Source organism: Anoplopoma fimbria, chromosome 17 (assembly GCF_027596085.1).
Source record: "Anoplopoma fimbria isolate UVic2021 breed Golden Eagle Sablefish chromosome 17, Afim_UVic_2022, whole genome shotgun sequence".
Taxonomy (NCBI): domain Eukaryota; kingdom Metazoa; phylum Chordata; class Actinopteri; order Perciformes; family Anoplopomatidae; genus Anoplopoma; species Anoplopoma fimbria.
The window spans coordinates 8,353,802-8,371,468 of record NC_072465.1 but is presented as its reverse complement, the minus strand read 5'-3'; the positions used below and the strand labels follow the sequence as shown (position 1 = coordinate 8,371,468).

The 17,667-nt window shown below is 39.4% G+C and overlaps 1 protein-coding gene across 1 annotated transcript in view; it reads right to left on the bottom strand.

Moving 5' to 3' along the window:
• Window positions 1–306: 306 nt before the first annotated feature.
• LOC129105510 (contactin-4) overlaps window positions 307–17,667 on the bottom strand; it is a 41,258-nt gene continuing 23,897 nt past the window's right edge. The window contains 9 exon segments of the mRNA XM_054616576.1: window positions 307–1,026; window positions 1,028–1,086; window positions 2,453–2,621; window positions 3,429–3,541; window positions 6,779–6,959; window positions 13,594–13,709; window positions 13,816–14,050; window positions 14,449–14,519; window positions 15,102–15,251. Coding sequence (XP_054472551.1) covers window positions 994–1,026; window positions 1,028–1,086; window positions 2,453–2,621; window positions 3,429–3,541; window positions 6,779–6,959; window positions 13,594–13,709; window positions 13,816–14,050; window positions 14,449–14,519; window positions 15,102–15,251 — 1,127 coding nt within the window. The 3' untranslated portion in view covers window positions 307–993.

The window sequence follows — 17,667 nt, the reverse complement described above, 5'->3', positions numbered from 1 at the left end:
TAAAGGCTGCAGTTCCCTGAAAAGCCTGTCTGACGGCAAGGTAAGGTGATGGATATATTCTAAATAAAGCATACACTGGGAGTGATATGATTTATTTAGGTGTCTAAAATACATTTTGCTGCTGCCGCTGTCCACACTACCTGTACGTTTCTCCAAACTGGGGGAGTTCTGATCACAACCTACCGAGGCTTATACACTGACTTGGAAAGGTACCTCATACAACCTGTTTCAAAAAATCTATACTATCCCTTTACCTATGGAGCTGCTAGTCAATTAGCTTAGCTTAGCTTATCATTAAGACTAGAAGTGAAGGAAAACAACAAAAAATCTAAAGAAATGTAATTCCTTAAATGTCAAATTATTCCTTTAATTATATGGCATATTTTTGACTCCACCACCTCCAACAAAAATGGCATAGGTCTACAATTGAACTTTTTTTTACTATAAAAGATAAACACATGACATCCAAATAATGAGCACAAAGTGAATACATATTAACTGAACCCTTAGATAACAAATTGCATATGTATAGTTTGTGATGTAAGTGAAACTTGTACCTTTTGATCCGTAACATTCATTGAGGTCACAGCAAGCCAAGAAATGACTTTGAAGTTGAGGCAAAATAGGTGGAAACAGAAAGTGAGATGAGAAAACTAGGACACACACGGCCCTGTGCTCAGGTTCATTTCAAAATAACAGATAAGAAATTCATCTTTCCGTGTTTATCAAACTTGTGCATCCTGGAGGATTGCAGTGGTCCTGAAAATAGGCAGATGAAAATGGTTTTGTAACTGCTGTTGCCTGTGAGTAACAGTCCAGCCACATATTTGTAGGCATTTGAAAACTTGTTAGAACGCTCCCATCATCCAGTTTTGGTTTGCAAACCAGGGGTTTAGAAACTGGCAAGTTATCTTACTATTTCATAGATCTGACACGTAGAAGAGAATCATAAATAAGATCATGTCCAAAGCTGATTATAAAGGCATTAGAAGCTCAAAAAATGACCATAAAAAATACAAAAAAAACCCATCATAAAACAGCAAATCCTCATTGGAGCTGGACACAGACAGCATTTTGAGTTAAGACCTAGAAAGAAAAGAGAAGAAAAAAAATATTAAACATGGGAAGCATATTGATGTTTTGAAAATATGTTCGCAAAGGTTGCATAACAAATTCAAGATGTGATTTTAAGAATGCAAAGTGTTTTAACGTTTTAGTCTGGAAGTTAGGTGTTCATGTGCAAGTTATCATTGAGAACACCTAAATCCTGCGAGTATGTGGGTTTCCTACAAGGATGACTTGTGAAAAAGGAAGACATGACCACAGAGTTATCATCCTAAATCTGTCAACTTACTGTGTTGCCACCTACAGGCAAAATGCCAGCACAAAAATAGATGAGTAATCTAAATTTGGTTGCAATCTCACTTTTTTAAAAGTTATGGTGACCGATGTCAAAGACACCATGTCTTTTTTTAACCAAATACATTACGTACCAACTTTGGTGAATATTGGGTTAAAGTATCTATATTATTGGTGGTGAAAACAAGCTTTGCAAAAAATCTATTCTTGTAGATAGAATTGGATGTGGTGCATTTGGATAGAAATACATTAAAACACTAGAAACTCAGATACAATACAGCTATGCTCAAAGGACGAACATCTCAGGAGTTACTAATAAAAATATACAGTTTTTTATAAATGGTCATATGTTGGCACTATATGGCCAACATTAGAACAAAATAACTGGTAAGCGAAACCTAGCTCCGAAGATATTAACGTTTGCCATTTCGATTCCATGGCAACGGACTAAACTGTACCTTGTAAGCTGGTTACCTGGTAAGGTTTACATTAAGCAAGTAGATCTAATTTATACTGACAATCTTTTTTTCTCTCTCTCTTTGTGACATTTGTCAAGAAGCACTTGCACTATCCTAGTTATTGTAAAAAAAAAAATCTGATAAGTAAGTTCATAGCAAAATGACTTTGTTATTAGGTAAAGCCTGTTACATATTAAAAAATATTATTCAAACACTTTATAAAGCCTTGTTATTGTAATAAATAATACAAAGTTTGTTTTGAGGAAATGTAATTTTAAATCATTCTTATTGTGAACTGTCTATTTTAGGCACAATATAGCCTCTATCTGCATTTTAATACAGCATATTCCTTATTTATGAGGAAGCATGATTCAATATTTTGAGTAAAAAAGTAGTGTGTCTTGTGAATTTCATCTTCATGAGGGTGAACCGTTAGACAAAACCACTGTACTAGAGCATGGTGCAGTCTTATTGCAATTCACGGGTGTATTCTGAAGGCCTTGTTCAAGCTACGGTAAAGCTGATAAACAGTATCAGTCACACGGGATTAGTTACACAGAGTGCACCCGTCCCACCGCCTCTCTGCTTAATTCAAACTCCAATCGTCGGCATGCCGCAGAGGGCTTCAAACTTACTGGACATCTTTGGTATGCGGATGGGACCACTGCTGGTGCCATCGCCCCCTTCCGTCAGAGCTTTGATCTCAATGAGGTAGTCCTCTCCGGAGGGGATTTGCAGCTCCACGCTGGTCTTATTGGTTTCCAGTACGGCGGTCCTGCCGTGCCAGTTCTGACGATACACAACCTGGAGGAGAGTGAGGATCCTGGGGTGAGCATTTCATTCTCTAGTCGTAACAGTCAGGAATTAAACCTTTAGGACCTCTTAGCAAATGGTAAAGTATGACTTCATTCAACATATTAAATTAGCCTGTGAAAAACAAATCAAGTTCCCTAAAGCAGGAGACTGAATTTTGGTTATACAATCCCTCTCTGGAGGAGGTAATGAATTCAAAATGCCTTGTGAGGTGCCAGCTCACTGAAAAGTGGAGGAACATATTTTCACAACACCACCTCAGGTATATTTTATACTTTAAAAGCATAGAGAGCCAAACTGTGAATTTCGTTTTTAAAACATGAAAAATGGTAAGAATTAGTTTACTCTTGATTCACAGCAATGCAAAATAATGAAACCATTAATGTCTACAGGCACCGCACGGTCCCTTACAGCAAAGCCTCACGAAAAACTTATCATTAAATGAGCAGGGCCGCATATCTCTGGAGAATACATTTTATTTATATATCTGTGGAATGCATTATCAAATACAGTGTTTTTTTATATCCACACATGTATGCAAAGCGGATCCAATATGAGTCATTGTTGTACTGGTTGGAATAAGCCAAATTCCTTCTGTGGCATGACGCCTTTTTTATCACCTGGAACCGATCTTTTAATTTTGAAAGGGCCAGACAGGGCCAATCCATAATGTAGCACTGGAGCGCTGCGGTCTATCTTTCCACTGCGATGAGAAAGCCATTTATCGGGATGACAGCTGCTGAGGCTCTATTTGTTTCTCCACTTCTGGAGTTTCTGCTATTACTCTGACAAACTCACCTTGTACCCTGTCACCTCGGACTCATTTTCCATCGCCTTGACGTGTTCCCAATTCAGAAAGATCTTAGAGTTGGTCAGGGTCCACTCGATATTCGCTGGGGGCTGACTCGGAGCTGCAAGAAGTGTAATGATGTGGACAAGAGGTTCACAAATTAATGCATAAAACTGTGTCATTACCAACAGTGTTCTCTACACTTACATTGTTATAACATCTGGGCTCTCATTTATATCAAGTGACAACCTCCGGTTCTGAAGTGAAGCGTATGCTGAAGGGCCTTGAACTTGCATTCTTTCTAATGGCCATCAGGGGGCGACTCCTCTGGTTGTAAAAAGAAATCTGATTGTATAGAAGTCTATGAGAAAATGACCCTACTTTTCACTTGATTTAATACCTCAGTAAACATAGTAAACATGAGATTATTAGTTTCAAGGCTTATTCAATACAGAATGATGTTCAATTAGTAAATGATGGTCCATTTAAATAGACCATAAAGCAGGGTATGCTTTAGGGCGGGGGTAACTTGTGATTAAGAGGTAGCTACTGCAACCAGCTACCACTCTACGTCACTCCTTTGCAGTCCAAGTATGGTCACTTCCGTTCACTGGTTGCAAAAAGCCAAGATGGCGACGTCCAAAATCCAAAAGGGCAAACTCGGGGCTTCATAACGGCTTTCTACAGATCAATGGATGACGTCATGACGACTACGTCCACTCCTTATAAAAAGTCTATGATTTATAATCATTATGAATAAATGGAGGCCTGAAAGAGGTGTACAACGCTACCTGTGCCAAGTTGCGATCAGTAACGACAGACTGAACAGGAGAGGGACAAACGGGACAAATACAAATAATGTCCTCACCTGTACGGAAACTTAGGAGACGGGGCTAATTGGTGACACAGATGGTGAAGTTATGAATTGAAACCAGATTGTAGAAATGAAGTTTCACTTAATACCGAACAATCAAACCAACCAATTGTATTTATACTTGCGCTTGTATTGTTCTATAACTATTCTATAAGCACCTTTTAAAAGAAAAGATATAAGCCAACTCCAATCTCAAATCAAAGTATGCTCCATATTTCATCAGCGCTTTCTCGCCATCACATTCCCTAGAGTGCAGAGGGTCAGACTGTATGGTAACAAACAAGCTGATGAGATTATCATGCGGTTGTAGAAATCCAACATCACATCAAATGACATTGGAGATCCCGCTGTGCTTCCTCCTGTCCTCTCAGCCGGCCCTTCACCAACAGCACTTATGGATTGTGTAAAGTAGCATAGAGTGGAAATAATACCGGTGACAGCTCTAGCACAATCATTACACTCCATTTCCTCATTATAAGTCCACTCAGGGTGTAGCCAATCAGTCAGATTGTTCTAAATATATACTGTGGTGACACCCGTGCGTAATGCTGCCTGACGGTTGTTGCCATGATCCATCACAAGGAACTATTGACCAGCAAGAACATTGACCATTTGTGGTTGAACGTGGGGGTGTACAGGGTCGGGTATAAGGCTGAGCCAGATGTGCACATTTCCAGGTGGACTGTAATCTACAATTGCCTGCACAATTAGTCTGATTTTTCGGCTTGTGTATGCAAGTATAACTTTAGTATGGATCCTATGCTCTGTTTTGTAAATGACCCTCTTGGACTTGAAGCAGAATGAATTTCAAACTATTCACTTTTCAACGTCCTCCATCACACTGGAGAAAAACAGAGGTCAAGACAAATAGAAAATGCTTGCTCTCTATTTATGTGTGTGAAGACACAGCTAAAAAGGATGAAAGTGAAGTTCACCCTGAAGCAGCAAAACAAGTCTTTACTGCCTCATATTTCAGTGAACAGCTTCATTGGTTGGGAGTGGTTCTGATTTTGGTAGGATGGCTGCTGTGGCCTTTTGTTGTTGTTGTCATACATGAATGATTTCAATGAATGAATAAACAAATGAATAACAATGAAAAGACTACTACTTCTCCTCCTCCTCCTACTCCTACTACTAGTACTAGTACTATACTACTACTAATAATAATAATACTAAAAATAATAGAATGTATCACTCAGATTCCCATTCAGACATTCAGAAAACAATTTAAAATATATTTTATATATTAAACATTATTTTGCTTTAATGTATATAGTTGATTAATATCCCAAACCAGATCAGATGTAAGAAGGATTTAAGATTTTTAGTCTAAAATATAAAATCTGAAACTGAATCTCATTTATTGTCAATATATTTTCACATACAAAGAACGTGACCCACCCACCCATGGCATTACATGCAGAGCAAATGTAAAAGTGAGAGGTAGGCCACACAGGGTGGGAGGGGCGGTGGATTGGTCCAACAAACACAGGACTTTCATCCAGCAGACCGCTGTTTTTGTCATGTGCAAAACTAAAAGTAAAGTTGACCTTGTGTCACATTTGTCATTTGTCTCCTGAATCATTTGTGTCGTTAGTCAATCAAGCTAATGTCAACCATGCTCTTATACTAAATCTAACTAGTTTTGTTGCCTGAACCTAACTTGTTAAGACTGAAGTTTATTTTAGAAAGAGACATTTCATGTAACAAGCGTATATCGACACACTATCACTGATACATGATGCAAAACGAGGGGTAGGTAAATTAATGGTTTGTAGTTCAGTGCCACTGACCAAGCTGCGATATTTGGCACATTGGTGTGAGAATGTGTTTAACATAAACATAATACGAAACAACGAAATCAAGAATAAAAGCAAGCATTACAAGGACATTACTATAAAATGTGGAAAAGTACATTACAAATACAATATATCATAATAAAAAATATAATTAATCTTGCACTCTCAATACCAATATCCATAATGTGTGTGTCAATGTAGAATATATATATATATATATATATATATATATATATATATATATACAGTACCAGTCAAAAGTTTGGACACACCTTCTCATTCAATGGTTTTTCTTTATTTTTATTTTTATTTTTATACATTGTAGATTTTTAGACAGTTTTATGAAGATTAATATGTGGTAAACAAACAAATGCTCAACAAACCAGAATATGTTTTATATTTTAGATTCTTCAAAGTAGTTGAATGAAATGCTCAAAAACTTTTGACTGGTACTGTATATTTTTTTTACGTCATTAAAGTCCCTGAAATATTACGGAGGACATGGCCTCGGTTGTATCTGCGTCCCTGGCCTCATAGCCAGTAGTGACATGAGAAATGTCTCCAACGACCAATATCTCTTCCAACATGTCAGTATTGAATTTAAATGGACTTGAACCTACTGTGGGAGGAATGGTGAGTAAGTAAAAGGCTAAAGCAAAAAAAGCACACTTTTGTGTGGACTCACGTGGTTTCTTGGTCGTGTTGTTAAAAGCGGGGCTGCGGGGTCCAAGTCCAGCGCTGTTCTGGGCTCTGACTGAGATCAGATAGACTGTGCTGCCCTTCAAGCCAGAAAGCAGAGCCGTGGTGTCGATGACCCTCACTGTCTCTGCCTCACTCTGCTCAGTTCCTTCCTCCCAAAAGAGAACCTGGACCAAAGATACGAGGGTTACCACAGACATCCGGCTATATTCTTTGGCTTCTTTCATTTTCCGTTACCGATCCATAGACCAGTACAGGTCAAGTCAAAGCGTATTTATTTTGCCAATTCCCCACTGAGAGCCTCAAGATGTGATTATAAAGAAGAGTATTATTCTAAAGTGCATATTGTGCACGTTGTCACAAACTGGCTCAAGATATGTGATAAGAAGCAAAAGGGTTATACAAGAGAAATTGAATAAAACTAAAGGGTCAACTAGGTTTAAGTCTTTGCTGAAACACTAATTCTAAGGAAATAAAAGAGTTCCACACTATCAGCTCAGCTACAGTAGGTCCTGAGGCATTCCAACCCACATTTTTTAACCTACAAAGTGATACCGTATCTGACAATCAGCAATACCAAACGCAGCACTGGGAGTGAGAAGTGCAAGGATAAGGAGCTCGTCAGCATCTGTATTCATAGGGAGATCATTTATGACCCTTAACACGAGACAGGGAAAGCCAGACAGGAACATGTCAAACAGATGGTTTTGAGAGGAGCTGCTTATTCAATTGGCTGCACACAGGGTTTCAGGGATCTTGCTAGTGAAAAAGGCAGATTAGTGACAGGGCCTGGAGTTGCTGATAACAGATGCTTCTAGGAGGGTTTTTATTTTTAACACCAGCAGTTTAATTATAGCACTTTTACCAGCACTTGGAAAAAAACCCTTAAACACCTGAGCGGAAGAAGTTTTACATCTGGTACACTTTTAAACACACACTCACATAGGGATGAAAGAGGGGGATCTGAGGAGACTTAGACTGTCTTGCTGCATCTTAAAGTCTAATGGAGATCGTGGCAGAAAAGTGCATCATATCACCATAGTTGATATATATATATATGATATTATTTCTTTACAGCCAGTTTCATTTTTTTGTGTTGGACTTTAATGGGGGACTAGCTTTTAGTATCAAAAAGTACAGTATCAAAATTGTATGTGCATAGCCTTCATTTTTTGTGACTACCGTCTTTCTGATGATTTGCATATAAAAAAACCCAACTGAAATGAAGATAAAAGAAACATTAACAGAAAGAATTAGGTCTAAAGTAAGCACTGGATTGTCCTGCCAATAAACCTACAGAGTTCACTGAATTATTCCCATGACAGCTGAGGCTACCAAATTCTTCCAGAGTTGTTTATTGTAGAAAACAGCAGCTGTTCTGTTGTCTCCCCTACTGCTTCCTATAATGTCAAGCAAATTGACCATTTGCTAAACCCCTTCCCCAAACAGTGATTGTCCTATGGTAGCTTAGCAACTGTAACTAGGGACGGCAGAAGGAGTGTGCATGGAGCTGTGATAAAAATAACACTCTGCATTTAAAAGCCTTTTAAAACCTGAAAAAATACAAAAGCCAAAGTGTAAGAATGGATTAAGCAGTGTGTTTATCTGCTCTTAAAATAGCATTAAGACATTAACATGCCTTTAGCCAAACGAGTCAATCACTGTAGAAACTTAGTGCTACTTCCATCACCCCATTAGCATCTCATTTATTAAGTATCTACAAAATGTTGTGGCATTACAGGTTATGTGTCTGAGTCCTTAGCGCCAAAGTCTGCCTAATTGAATTCACTGGATTTGGGTAAGGTTACCTAAGATGCATTTGCTAAACTCATAAGTGGTCCTACTCCCCCAAGCCTTTTCTCGTGTAAAAGTGAATAATTCTATTTGAAAACCTGTCTTTTATTGTCCCAGTAGTTTATGACAGTCAACATCTGCAAAGTTTCTGTTTTTCTTTTTTTCTATATTTTCCTATTACACACTAGGTATAATATGTGCCCTTACTAGCTTGCTTGCAATACAAAGAATACAACAGCGCTGCTTCTTCATGTCCAACCAGACAAAGAAAACAAACCCCAAGGGACCCTATTAGCCTGACATTGTGAAAAGGGTTTTTACTCCTTCTACTAAAAAATATCTGAAAAAAAACACTGATGCGACGGCTTCAACGTCAGCTGCTGCAATCTTTATCTTTTTCGTGGTCTCAAACACGCCCCATATTAGATAAAGGGTTGTGATTGGCCCATTAGATCTCAAATTGCTGGAAATCTGTCAAAAGAGAAGGGGGGCCAGACACATCTGCCAGAGAAAAATCAATCATGAGCTCTTAGATTCATCTGGTTCCCAGGTGAGAACCCTATACCCACAGAGGGCCCCCAAACATCCCAGGCATTGTCGACTGATTTGTAGTAATTGCAATTTAGTTCAATAATTTTCACAATATACTGTAGTGCAATATCTAAGTATGTTTGGCCTGTCCTGCAGAGGGAGCTTGTGTCAAAATCTGGTTTTACAAGCTTTCTTGTTAAATTTTTGCACTCAGTATTTTAGGGCTGGTTGGTGTCTGGGCAAATAATTAAGCTGCCCCATATTGTCTGCTGGGTGCAACAGATCAGCTAGACTTGGATAGGGCAGGAGGGCAGGGCACTTTTTCCCTCGAGGCCTGCTTACAGGTTAATCCTGCCTTGCCCAGAGACTTTTATAGATGCGTATAGTTTTTAAGGTGAAGCAGACAGTCTCAAAGGTTCAAAGTGTTGAGAAGATAGTGTTTGCTGAAGTATTACACTTTCTCTGTTTCTCTGCTGTATTTAGGTCTAATGGCTCCTGCTATTTTCGTTCATATAGCGCATATAAATCACAGTATCTCGCCATGACTGCCAAACTTGGTAAGTCATTTACATCCAAGCTCAACTGCAATGCTAAATACAGCGGCTTCTTTCGAACCAGTGGTCTGCTGCGCTCTCACGTTTTCTGCCATTTCTTCAATGCGGTTTTGGCAGACATGGGAAATATATTTTATTCCTATTGTCTCGTTTTTTTTTGTCAAGCCATCAAACTAAAACTCAGAGCTATAGAGTAATGCCTTTTTAATATAGTCACCGTCCATGAAAGGCTTTCCACGTTTCATAATGCAATGAGCAATGCCATGCTCAACATCATTTCATGACAAAAAGTACACACAAAACAGTACTTCTGTAACACAAACTCCACTTTTCTGTCCACAACAGCTGGAATACCTGCATTTTAGCTTTCCTCAGTAGCGTGCCTATCATTGTTTTCCAAGCAGAGCCTGCTGAGTGACAATGTTTCCCAGATGTTGAATTTTTAATGTTAAGATGTTGGCCTTATTATCATCCCAAGCAATTCCTCAGTTTTTTTTTGGTGCTGCTCTATACATTACTCCTGATGTAAATTCAAAAAACACACTACAAGGAGGCATTACTTGTTTTTGTCTTGTTTTCTTTTGTAGAATAAATGAACAACACTACAACCTCATTTGATTGTGAAACTTTGTGATGCAAAATTACAATAAATGATCCTTGAATCCTTGAAATATTAGAGCAGCTATTCTTACTAGCTAGCTAACGTTCCCTCGGATGAAGTGCCACAAAATCAATCGTTTTTTTGGGGCAGAAAATGTATGTGGGAGACAACCCTGAACCAGTAAAAGCCCCAAAGCGTGTGGTAAGGAAATATGACCCTCAATACAATACATTTGGATTCATATAAGGGCAGTAATGCAGTGTGTCGAATGTGGCGAAATCTCATTAAAAACATCTAAAACCATCAAAGCCCCAGAGACAGAAAATTACAAAGACACTTCACTAAAATGAAAGGCTCTGCTACCAATGTCTAAATGGCATTTGTGGGCCACCACTCATGGAGAGCCCTATATGGTTGATCAACTCTGCCTAGACAGATTGGCAGAGGCATACGAGTGCTCTCAAGGTTCTCTGCTCCAAAGCTGGCTGCAGAGAGACTGCAGCATTGTTTCTACTTATCAACCTGATAATCTGTTTTGTTTTTCAGTTTATAATCCATTTTGAAGCAATACATACAGGTGTTATGGTGATAGTTCAATCTATGATGAACAAAAAGAACATCACGTATATCCCTCAAACAACAAAGCTAACAAGGCCAAAACATGTGTTTGATCAAATGCAACCACACATTAGAGACATTCAGAAGGCATGCGTCCTCTGTTAAACACCAAAGGAATCACTGGTGTTAGCGCTGGACAATTCCCCAGAAACAAATCATTGGCAACCAGATCTAAATAGGGACCACTTCTTGATTCGGAACACTAAGGGCCTCTGATGAAACACATTCTGGCCGAGCACTGTGTTCTAGCAGAGTGTATGGACAAGACATTATGAATGGGCTCTGCTCTCCAGTTTCTCCATGTCCCTCCCTTCTTGGCTGCTCTAATGATGCTGTGGGCATCCTCTGCTGGGACTTTCAGGAGCAACTACAAAGGGAGGTTATTTCTGGAGTTCATCCAGAAGACTGCAGATACAAAAGTTTATATTTGAGCAATTTTCTGGGACTAGGGGAAAAAGCAGGTATACTTTTCTCAAGTGCTCCACAATAAGCAACCATGTTATTTGTGATGATTTGCAAGGGACAGTCCTGCATTTTTACTGTAACGAGCTGTTGGAACTAGTCCACTCAAGCCGTATATTAGGCCCAGTAAAGTTAGATCCTTAGTCCTCTATTCTTAATTCTGAGCATATCTATGATTGAGGGATTACATCTAACCGGCTCTCACCATGGCAATGGCTGAGTCGGCGGCTCGACGCTAACAATGGCAACAGTGCTGAAACAGCTAACAGTGTTAACCTGAGTGGGATTGGAGTGTTGGCGCTACAATACGGTGCCTGAACACATTTGTTTTTTATTCTTGAGTGATACCCTGGCCGACGTAAATCCTTCACCTTACCTTTCATGGAATAACCTACATGAACAACAGGTCATGGTTTGGCCCCTGACCTCTTATAACACTGTGTAGATAACATTAGAGCCGCTTCTGCGTAAATGTGCTCATTCTATTAGCCCATGTTCCCTGTATCTGATGGCTGTGTACATAACAGCATGTGGATGTGTAAACAGCTGTTTGACATTAGCAGCTTAAAATGTGACAACCTGTCACTTTTATGTTTACAGCTTGTTTCCACTGCCCCCTAAGTGGCCATCAGTTATTGCTGGCAGAAGTGCCAGTGCAAATGGTGACCATTCCCCTGACAGCGCCAAGGGAACTAGTGTACTGGAGGATGAAGAAGTCTTAGTCAGGAACAACTTTATAGGTGGGGAACCTACCCATACGGAAAATAATGTACGTATGGCACGGATGTGTAAAATGACTGCAGTAGTTGGGAATAAATAGGCCGAATCAGTCCTTGAATTCTACATAACTGTCCATTATGCTATTATAACATATAACATTCACAAAGAGCCAGTTTGAGTTAGTGATCATTAACTTACACACTCCACACCACCACTTAATTATCTCTTCGGTCTAATTACAACAGAGTGAGCCAAATTGTCACTCTAGCCAAATATAAAATAAATGATGCCCTTGATGAGACATGTCTTCTGGAAAAACACTCTCTTGGGAGCCTTGCAAATTACAGTCCAGATCAGTGTCATCTGTTTTATCAGGGTCACACCCAAAAAGCATTTGGTTAGGGTTAAGTTAAGGTCAATAGTATGGTGTTACCACAAAAGCAACTATGTTGTCTAATCAAATCTCAGTAAGTTGTGTTTAGGGCTAGCCCACGGATAGAAATGCAAGTAAGAAAAGCCCTGTAGCTGTTTTCATCTAAATACAATGTAACCCTTTCTAAAAGCAGACTAGAATATTTAATAATGACTGTTTATTTTGCAGATGCTATATTACTTTAATTGGAAACCATAGCTAAACATAACTAATTGTTGCAGCCTTGTAAAGTACACTCTTGGGCATTGAAATGCTGCGTTTTAAGTGCCTGTCTCTTTAAGCACCCCTACCCAAAATACCCAGTCTGCTCTGATTGGTCAGCATTTTACGGTCTTCCTCATCTGCTTTTTAATAAAAAATGAAAGAAAAGAAAATTAACATCCGACAATTTGGGGTCTTTATTGATATAAATCGAACAGTGAGATAACTTATCTCTATATTTTTCTAGATAGAATAATACAAATAATGGTAAACCAAATATTTGGCAACATTAAAGGTTGTAAAAGTACATTTATGTTGTGAAGGAGGTGTATATCTTATATTGAAGCAAACTTGTAAAATGAGTTCCCCTGTTTCAGCATGAATATTCATGCAAAACACTCTGCTCTGTTTGGCTCCCAAACAAGCCGTTATGGTGCTTCAAACTCCTGTCTTATAACAATGTGTGTACCAAACACTGGCAATGACCTCAAAGCTTCTCCGTAGAGATCAAGCCACCTGGGCATACCCTACCATATAAAATACCTGGGATTTAGGAAAGACTGTTATTTTTATCTAGGTTTTCCACAGCCAAAAATCCCAGGAGAGTGTTTGTTGTACAGGGTAGTGATGTATGATGTTCACACTTTCTTTGTGGAGACTGGAACAGCTGCCAACAGACCTCTTCATCCCCTAGATTAGCCAGTGAAAAATCTCCCACTTCAACACATGCAGTATTTCAATGTCAGAATATTTCCACGTTGTCGCCACCGGCGGTTCTATTAAAATGAATGCCGGCTTATTGTACTGCCAGTCATTTTGGAATTAATGTCTACTCCTTGTTTGAATATTCCTTGTGGCACTATTATTTCAACTTATCTTTTTCATACCTCATACGCAATGATCTTCACGCTGCCGGACCCGCTGGGAATTGGTTCCCAGTACACTTCAATCTCAGAGGCTGACACAGCACGGGCCCAAACTCTCGATGGCGCCTCAGAGGGCTCTAAATAGGAGGGATCATGAATTATGCATGTTAGCAATTAAGAGTGCATTTCTTGAACACTAACAACTTTATTTCTGTTCGCAGCGCATATGGGAGGGGAACACACCTTCCTCTGCAGAAAACACTGTGACGACGGGGCTTAACGGCCCCTCTCCCATGCTGTTGTACACTCCCACTTTAATTTCAAACTGGGACAGGGGTGCGATGCTGTCGTTCCTGTAGATATATCTCGATGCATCGGGTGATGCCAGCACCGTCTGGATCCAGGTGCTGCTGCCAAGTGGGCGGAAAGCCACAACATAGCCAAAGTCCTCTCCGCTCTGCTGTTCCTCTGGAACGGGCTGAGATAGGGGGGACAGGAAAGTTACGCCTTTGACCCAAACAACTGTGAGGAGAAATTGAATGAGGGAGTTGTAAAAAAAAAAAAAGTAAAGTAGAAATAGTTTTTTTATGTCCAACAAAGTATTGAGCAAATGCTCAGCATCTTTCTGCACTTTGAGCAGCATCCAAAGAGTGTAAAGTTGTCCCCTAACTCTAGATTTACACATATGAAAGTTGCACTGGCTCCGTATCTTCATTTTGATTTACGCGACAGGAGGGGGCGAGCTGGTAACAAATCAGAGAAGCTCTGCCTTTAATTAAAAGACGTTCCACTGAAGCTAGGCCACTGTGGACGCGCTCCCTCCTTAAGGAGTCGTCACAATGGATGCCCACTCAGGAATGCACATGATCCTCTTACCTCCCACGTTATGACGAGTTCTCCTCGAGCTCCTCCGCCGCCGCTCACATTAACTGGCGCGACCTTGGGAACTATGAGAAGGCACAAAGGAAACTTGTCTCAGGCAGGTGCAGATGATTCTGTTAAACCGCATAGTGTTGAATGAGTTGGTAATAGTCCCTCTGTATAGCTGCTCATTAAAATAAAACGGGTTGATCACACAACTGAGGAATCAGTTTTTGTCCTGAGAGTGGAATTGCCGCTCTCAAAACAAAATGGTGAAGTTATTAGTCGAGTACCATATGTTGGCCCCATGTGTGAGGCACGACGGGAAACTTGTTCCCTTGTGATTCAACCAGCGGGACGGAATTAACCAGCTTAAAATAGACACATCATGCTGACTCCTCGTGAGCCGATAGGTCACTTTTTTTCCTTCTTGATGCAAAGATGAATTAATCACATTCCAGAGATATGACATACGAGAGCTGTAGCGTGGATGCTTGACTCTTTAAAAAGTGTAATTCCATTTTCACTTCTTTTGCATGCGACTGAGTAATCTAAGCATTGGCATGCTCCCAACATCACAGGGAGCACCAGAGGAAACAGTTAAATCACATTCTCGGAGTGGGGTTGATTCATTTGTTACGAAGAGAGACAACAAATTCAGAGGATACCTGCTGATTCGGTTCGAATCTGTTTTGATGGCGTGCTGGGCTCTCCCACACCAACGCCGTTGATTGCCACGACCCTGAATTCGTAATCCACCCAGGGGTTCAAATCTTTCACTGTTGCATGCATCATCTGTCCAGGCACAGAATCAGGAACTAGGATTAAAGAATTTAGAATTGAGATGTGTTTTTTTCCCTTCTTTTCTTTTTTTAAAGGCACATTTCACATTTTGTCTCCAACAAATATGAAAAAAAAAAAATCAGAAACCAGTGAAGTACATTAAATCGAAATGGTGACATTTGTAAACCTTTTAATAGTATTCCTATAACAGTACGTTCAGCACTCTACACCTACAGCAATTATTGTGGATGTTGCCCAGAAATGTCTCCATGTCATAATGCAATTCACACAAACATGCAATGAATAAACAGAATTAATAAGCTGTCAGAGGAGGTCGCTTAAGTTGATGTGATAAACGTCCACCTGCAATCAGCTTGTTATGTTTCAAACTGCCGTCTCTCAGATAAAACTGTTACATTAAATGAACCAGTGTTGAGGTTACAGAAGAATAAATTACATAAGAGCTGAGGGAAAAAAAAACTTGTTTTGCTTTAACTTTTCATTACCAAGTAAATGTTGATTGCACAATGTAATGGCTTTAGAATAATGACACCATCTGTGTATAGAATGGTTCCCTGTAAGCCTTGCTTTCATGGTGCAGTTCAGTCTGCCACCGGGTACGGCCTCCTGGGATAATGAAGGCTCCACTCACGGCACAAAGTGAGAGCGTTAACCATTGAGCGGCCGAAGAGGAAAGCACTTTTATTTTCCCCAGCAGGGATCGTAAGTGGCGGATGGTGGAACAAACGTATTGATTTGTATTGTGATTTTACTGTGTTGTTAATAAAGTTTGGGGAAAAAAACGGTGGAAAGTCAATATCCTCCCCAGTTGACGGAGAAGGCAGAAAAGGCATTGATAAAAAAAGATGTTTAAACAAGAGTGAACCTCGAACGAAGAGCTCCAGGACTTGAGAGGCTTCCAAACTGACATTCACATTGGCTTCCTTTATACGAGATCAGTAAGTAACAAACCCTGACTACTTATTAAAACCACCGGGGCGTTTCACTCTGCTTTTATCATGGCACTGTGTTTTTGGTAGTTACTCGGCGCCGACAATAGTAGCAATTGGAAACACTGCGGGGGGGAAAGAGTTGAAGACTTGTGTATTTCCACTTTAATGATTATTTCTGAAAAATAGTCTGGTAAGTAGAATGTAGTATAAGGAATATAAAGAGAAGGCTGATGTCTCTATATATTCTACACTTTATATAACCGAACGTTAACAACCTCTATCGCAGATGTAGAAAGGAAATAAAGACCTACAAAGGGAGTTTAAATAAGCTGTAATACAAGCTTCTAAACCTAACCCCTTATTAACAGAGAGTAGAGATTATCCTTGTAATACTTTGTTCATCCCCTGTAACATCACAAATACCTTTCATAATAACACAGCAGCACCACTTACTACGATTTAACTTAAAAAGCCTCTTTGTATTAGTGTATAACAAACTGATTATTATTATTTTCACAAAGGTAGAGCTGTTGCAGTGGATTGCACGAGTTCATTTGGAGTACTCGATTATGTCTGTAATTCATTGACTTTAATATGACCGTCAGCTGTTTCTCTGTTTTGTGAGAACCCCTTTTATTTTGCTTTGTTTATTTTTAAAGGTTTGGTCATGTCAGGCTCCTATTTCCCCAAAACTGCACACATAGCTGTTTGAACAAGAGCTCGACATATAAATTGGTCAATTACCGTGTTGCAGATATAAGTCTGTGTCATCAGCTGCAGTACTGACATGCCCATATTATGTTTGCTGAATTGTAGTGTCTCCATAACATATCAACAATTTTCCAACAGAGAGCAACAGCAGGTTTATTTTTTCAACTGTAAAATGTTCAAAAGACTTCAAAACTTGGTCACAATTCTTTAAAGAACATGTGAAGATCAGTTTACTTGTAACAAAGACTACTACTCTACCTGTGGGAACAGTTGTATAATGACCCATGTCTTTCTGAAAGGAACTTTCTAAAATTTGAGATTTTTACCGGAAGGGCTGCGTTATGTTCTTGGGTTTTGGAGTTTGAAAGACTTTGGTATTTACAAAACAGGCTGGACCTAACAGAAGCAATTTTTGGTTGCATTATGGGAAATGTAGGATCTAGTGTTTTAGACGCTTGACCCATACTAGGTACTAAAGGTCAGGATATCTCAGCATCTGCTGAAAAAACTTTCAATATTCTTTTTCAAATCTGTCTCTTTTTTGGGTCTGACCCTCATGAAACTGCAATGCTAAATCGCTGGAGTATCCCTTTAAGGGATCCAAAATGTTTGCTTATGTAATGTAAGTGTAAAACTGGTGTATTATTATTAGATTTTTTAACACTCTTATATCTCAAATGTCCTCAAAAGACCAGTATCTGCTATTTTTCTTTTTACATGCTGCATGTTAAATTCGGTTTACTGTTTGAGCTGCATCATGTGTGAACTTAAGAATGATGAAAAGTGA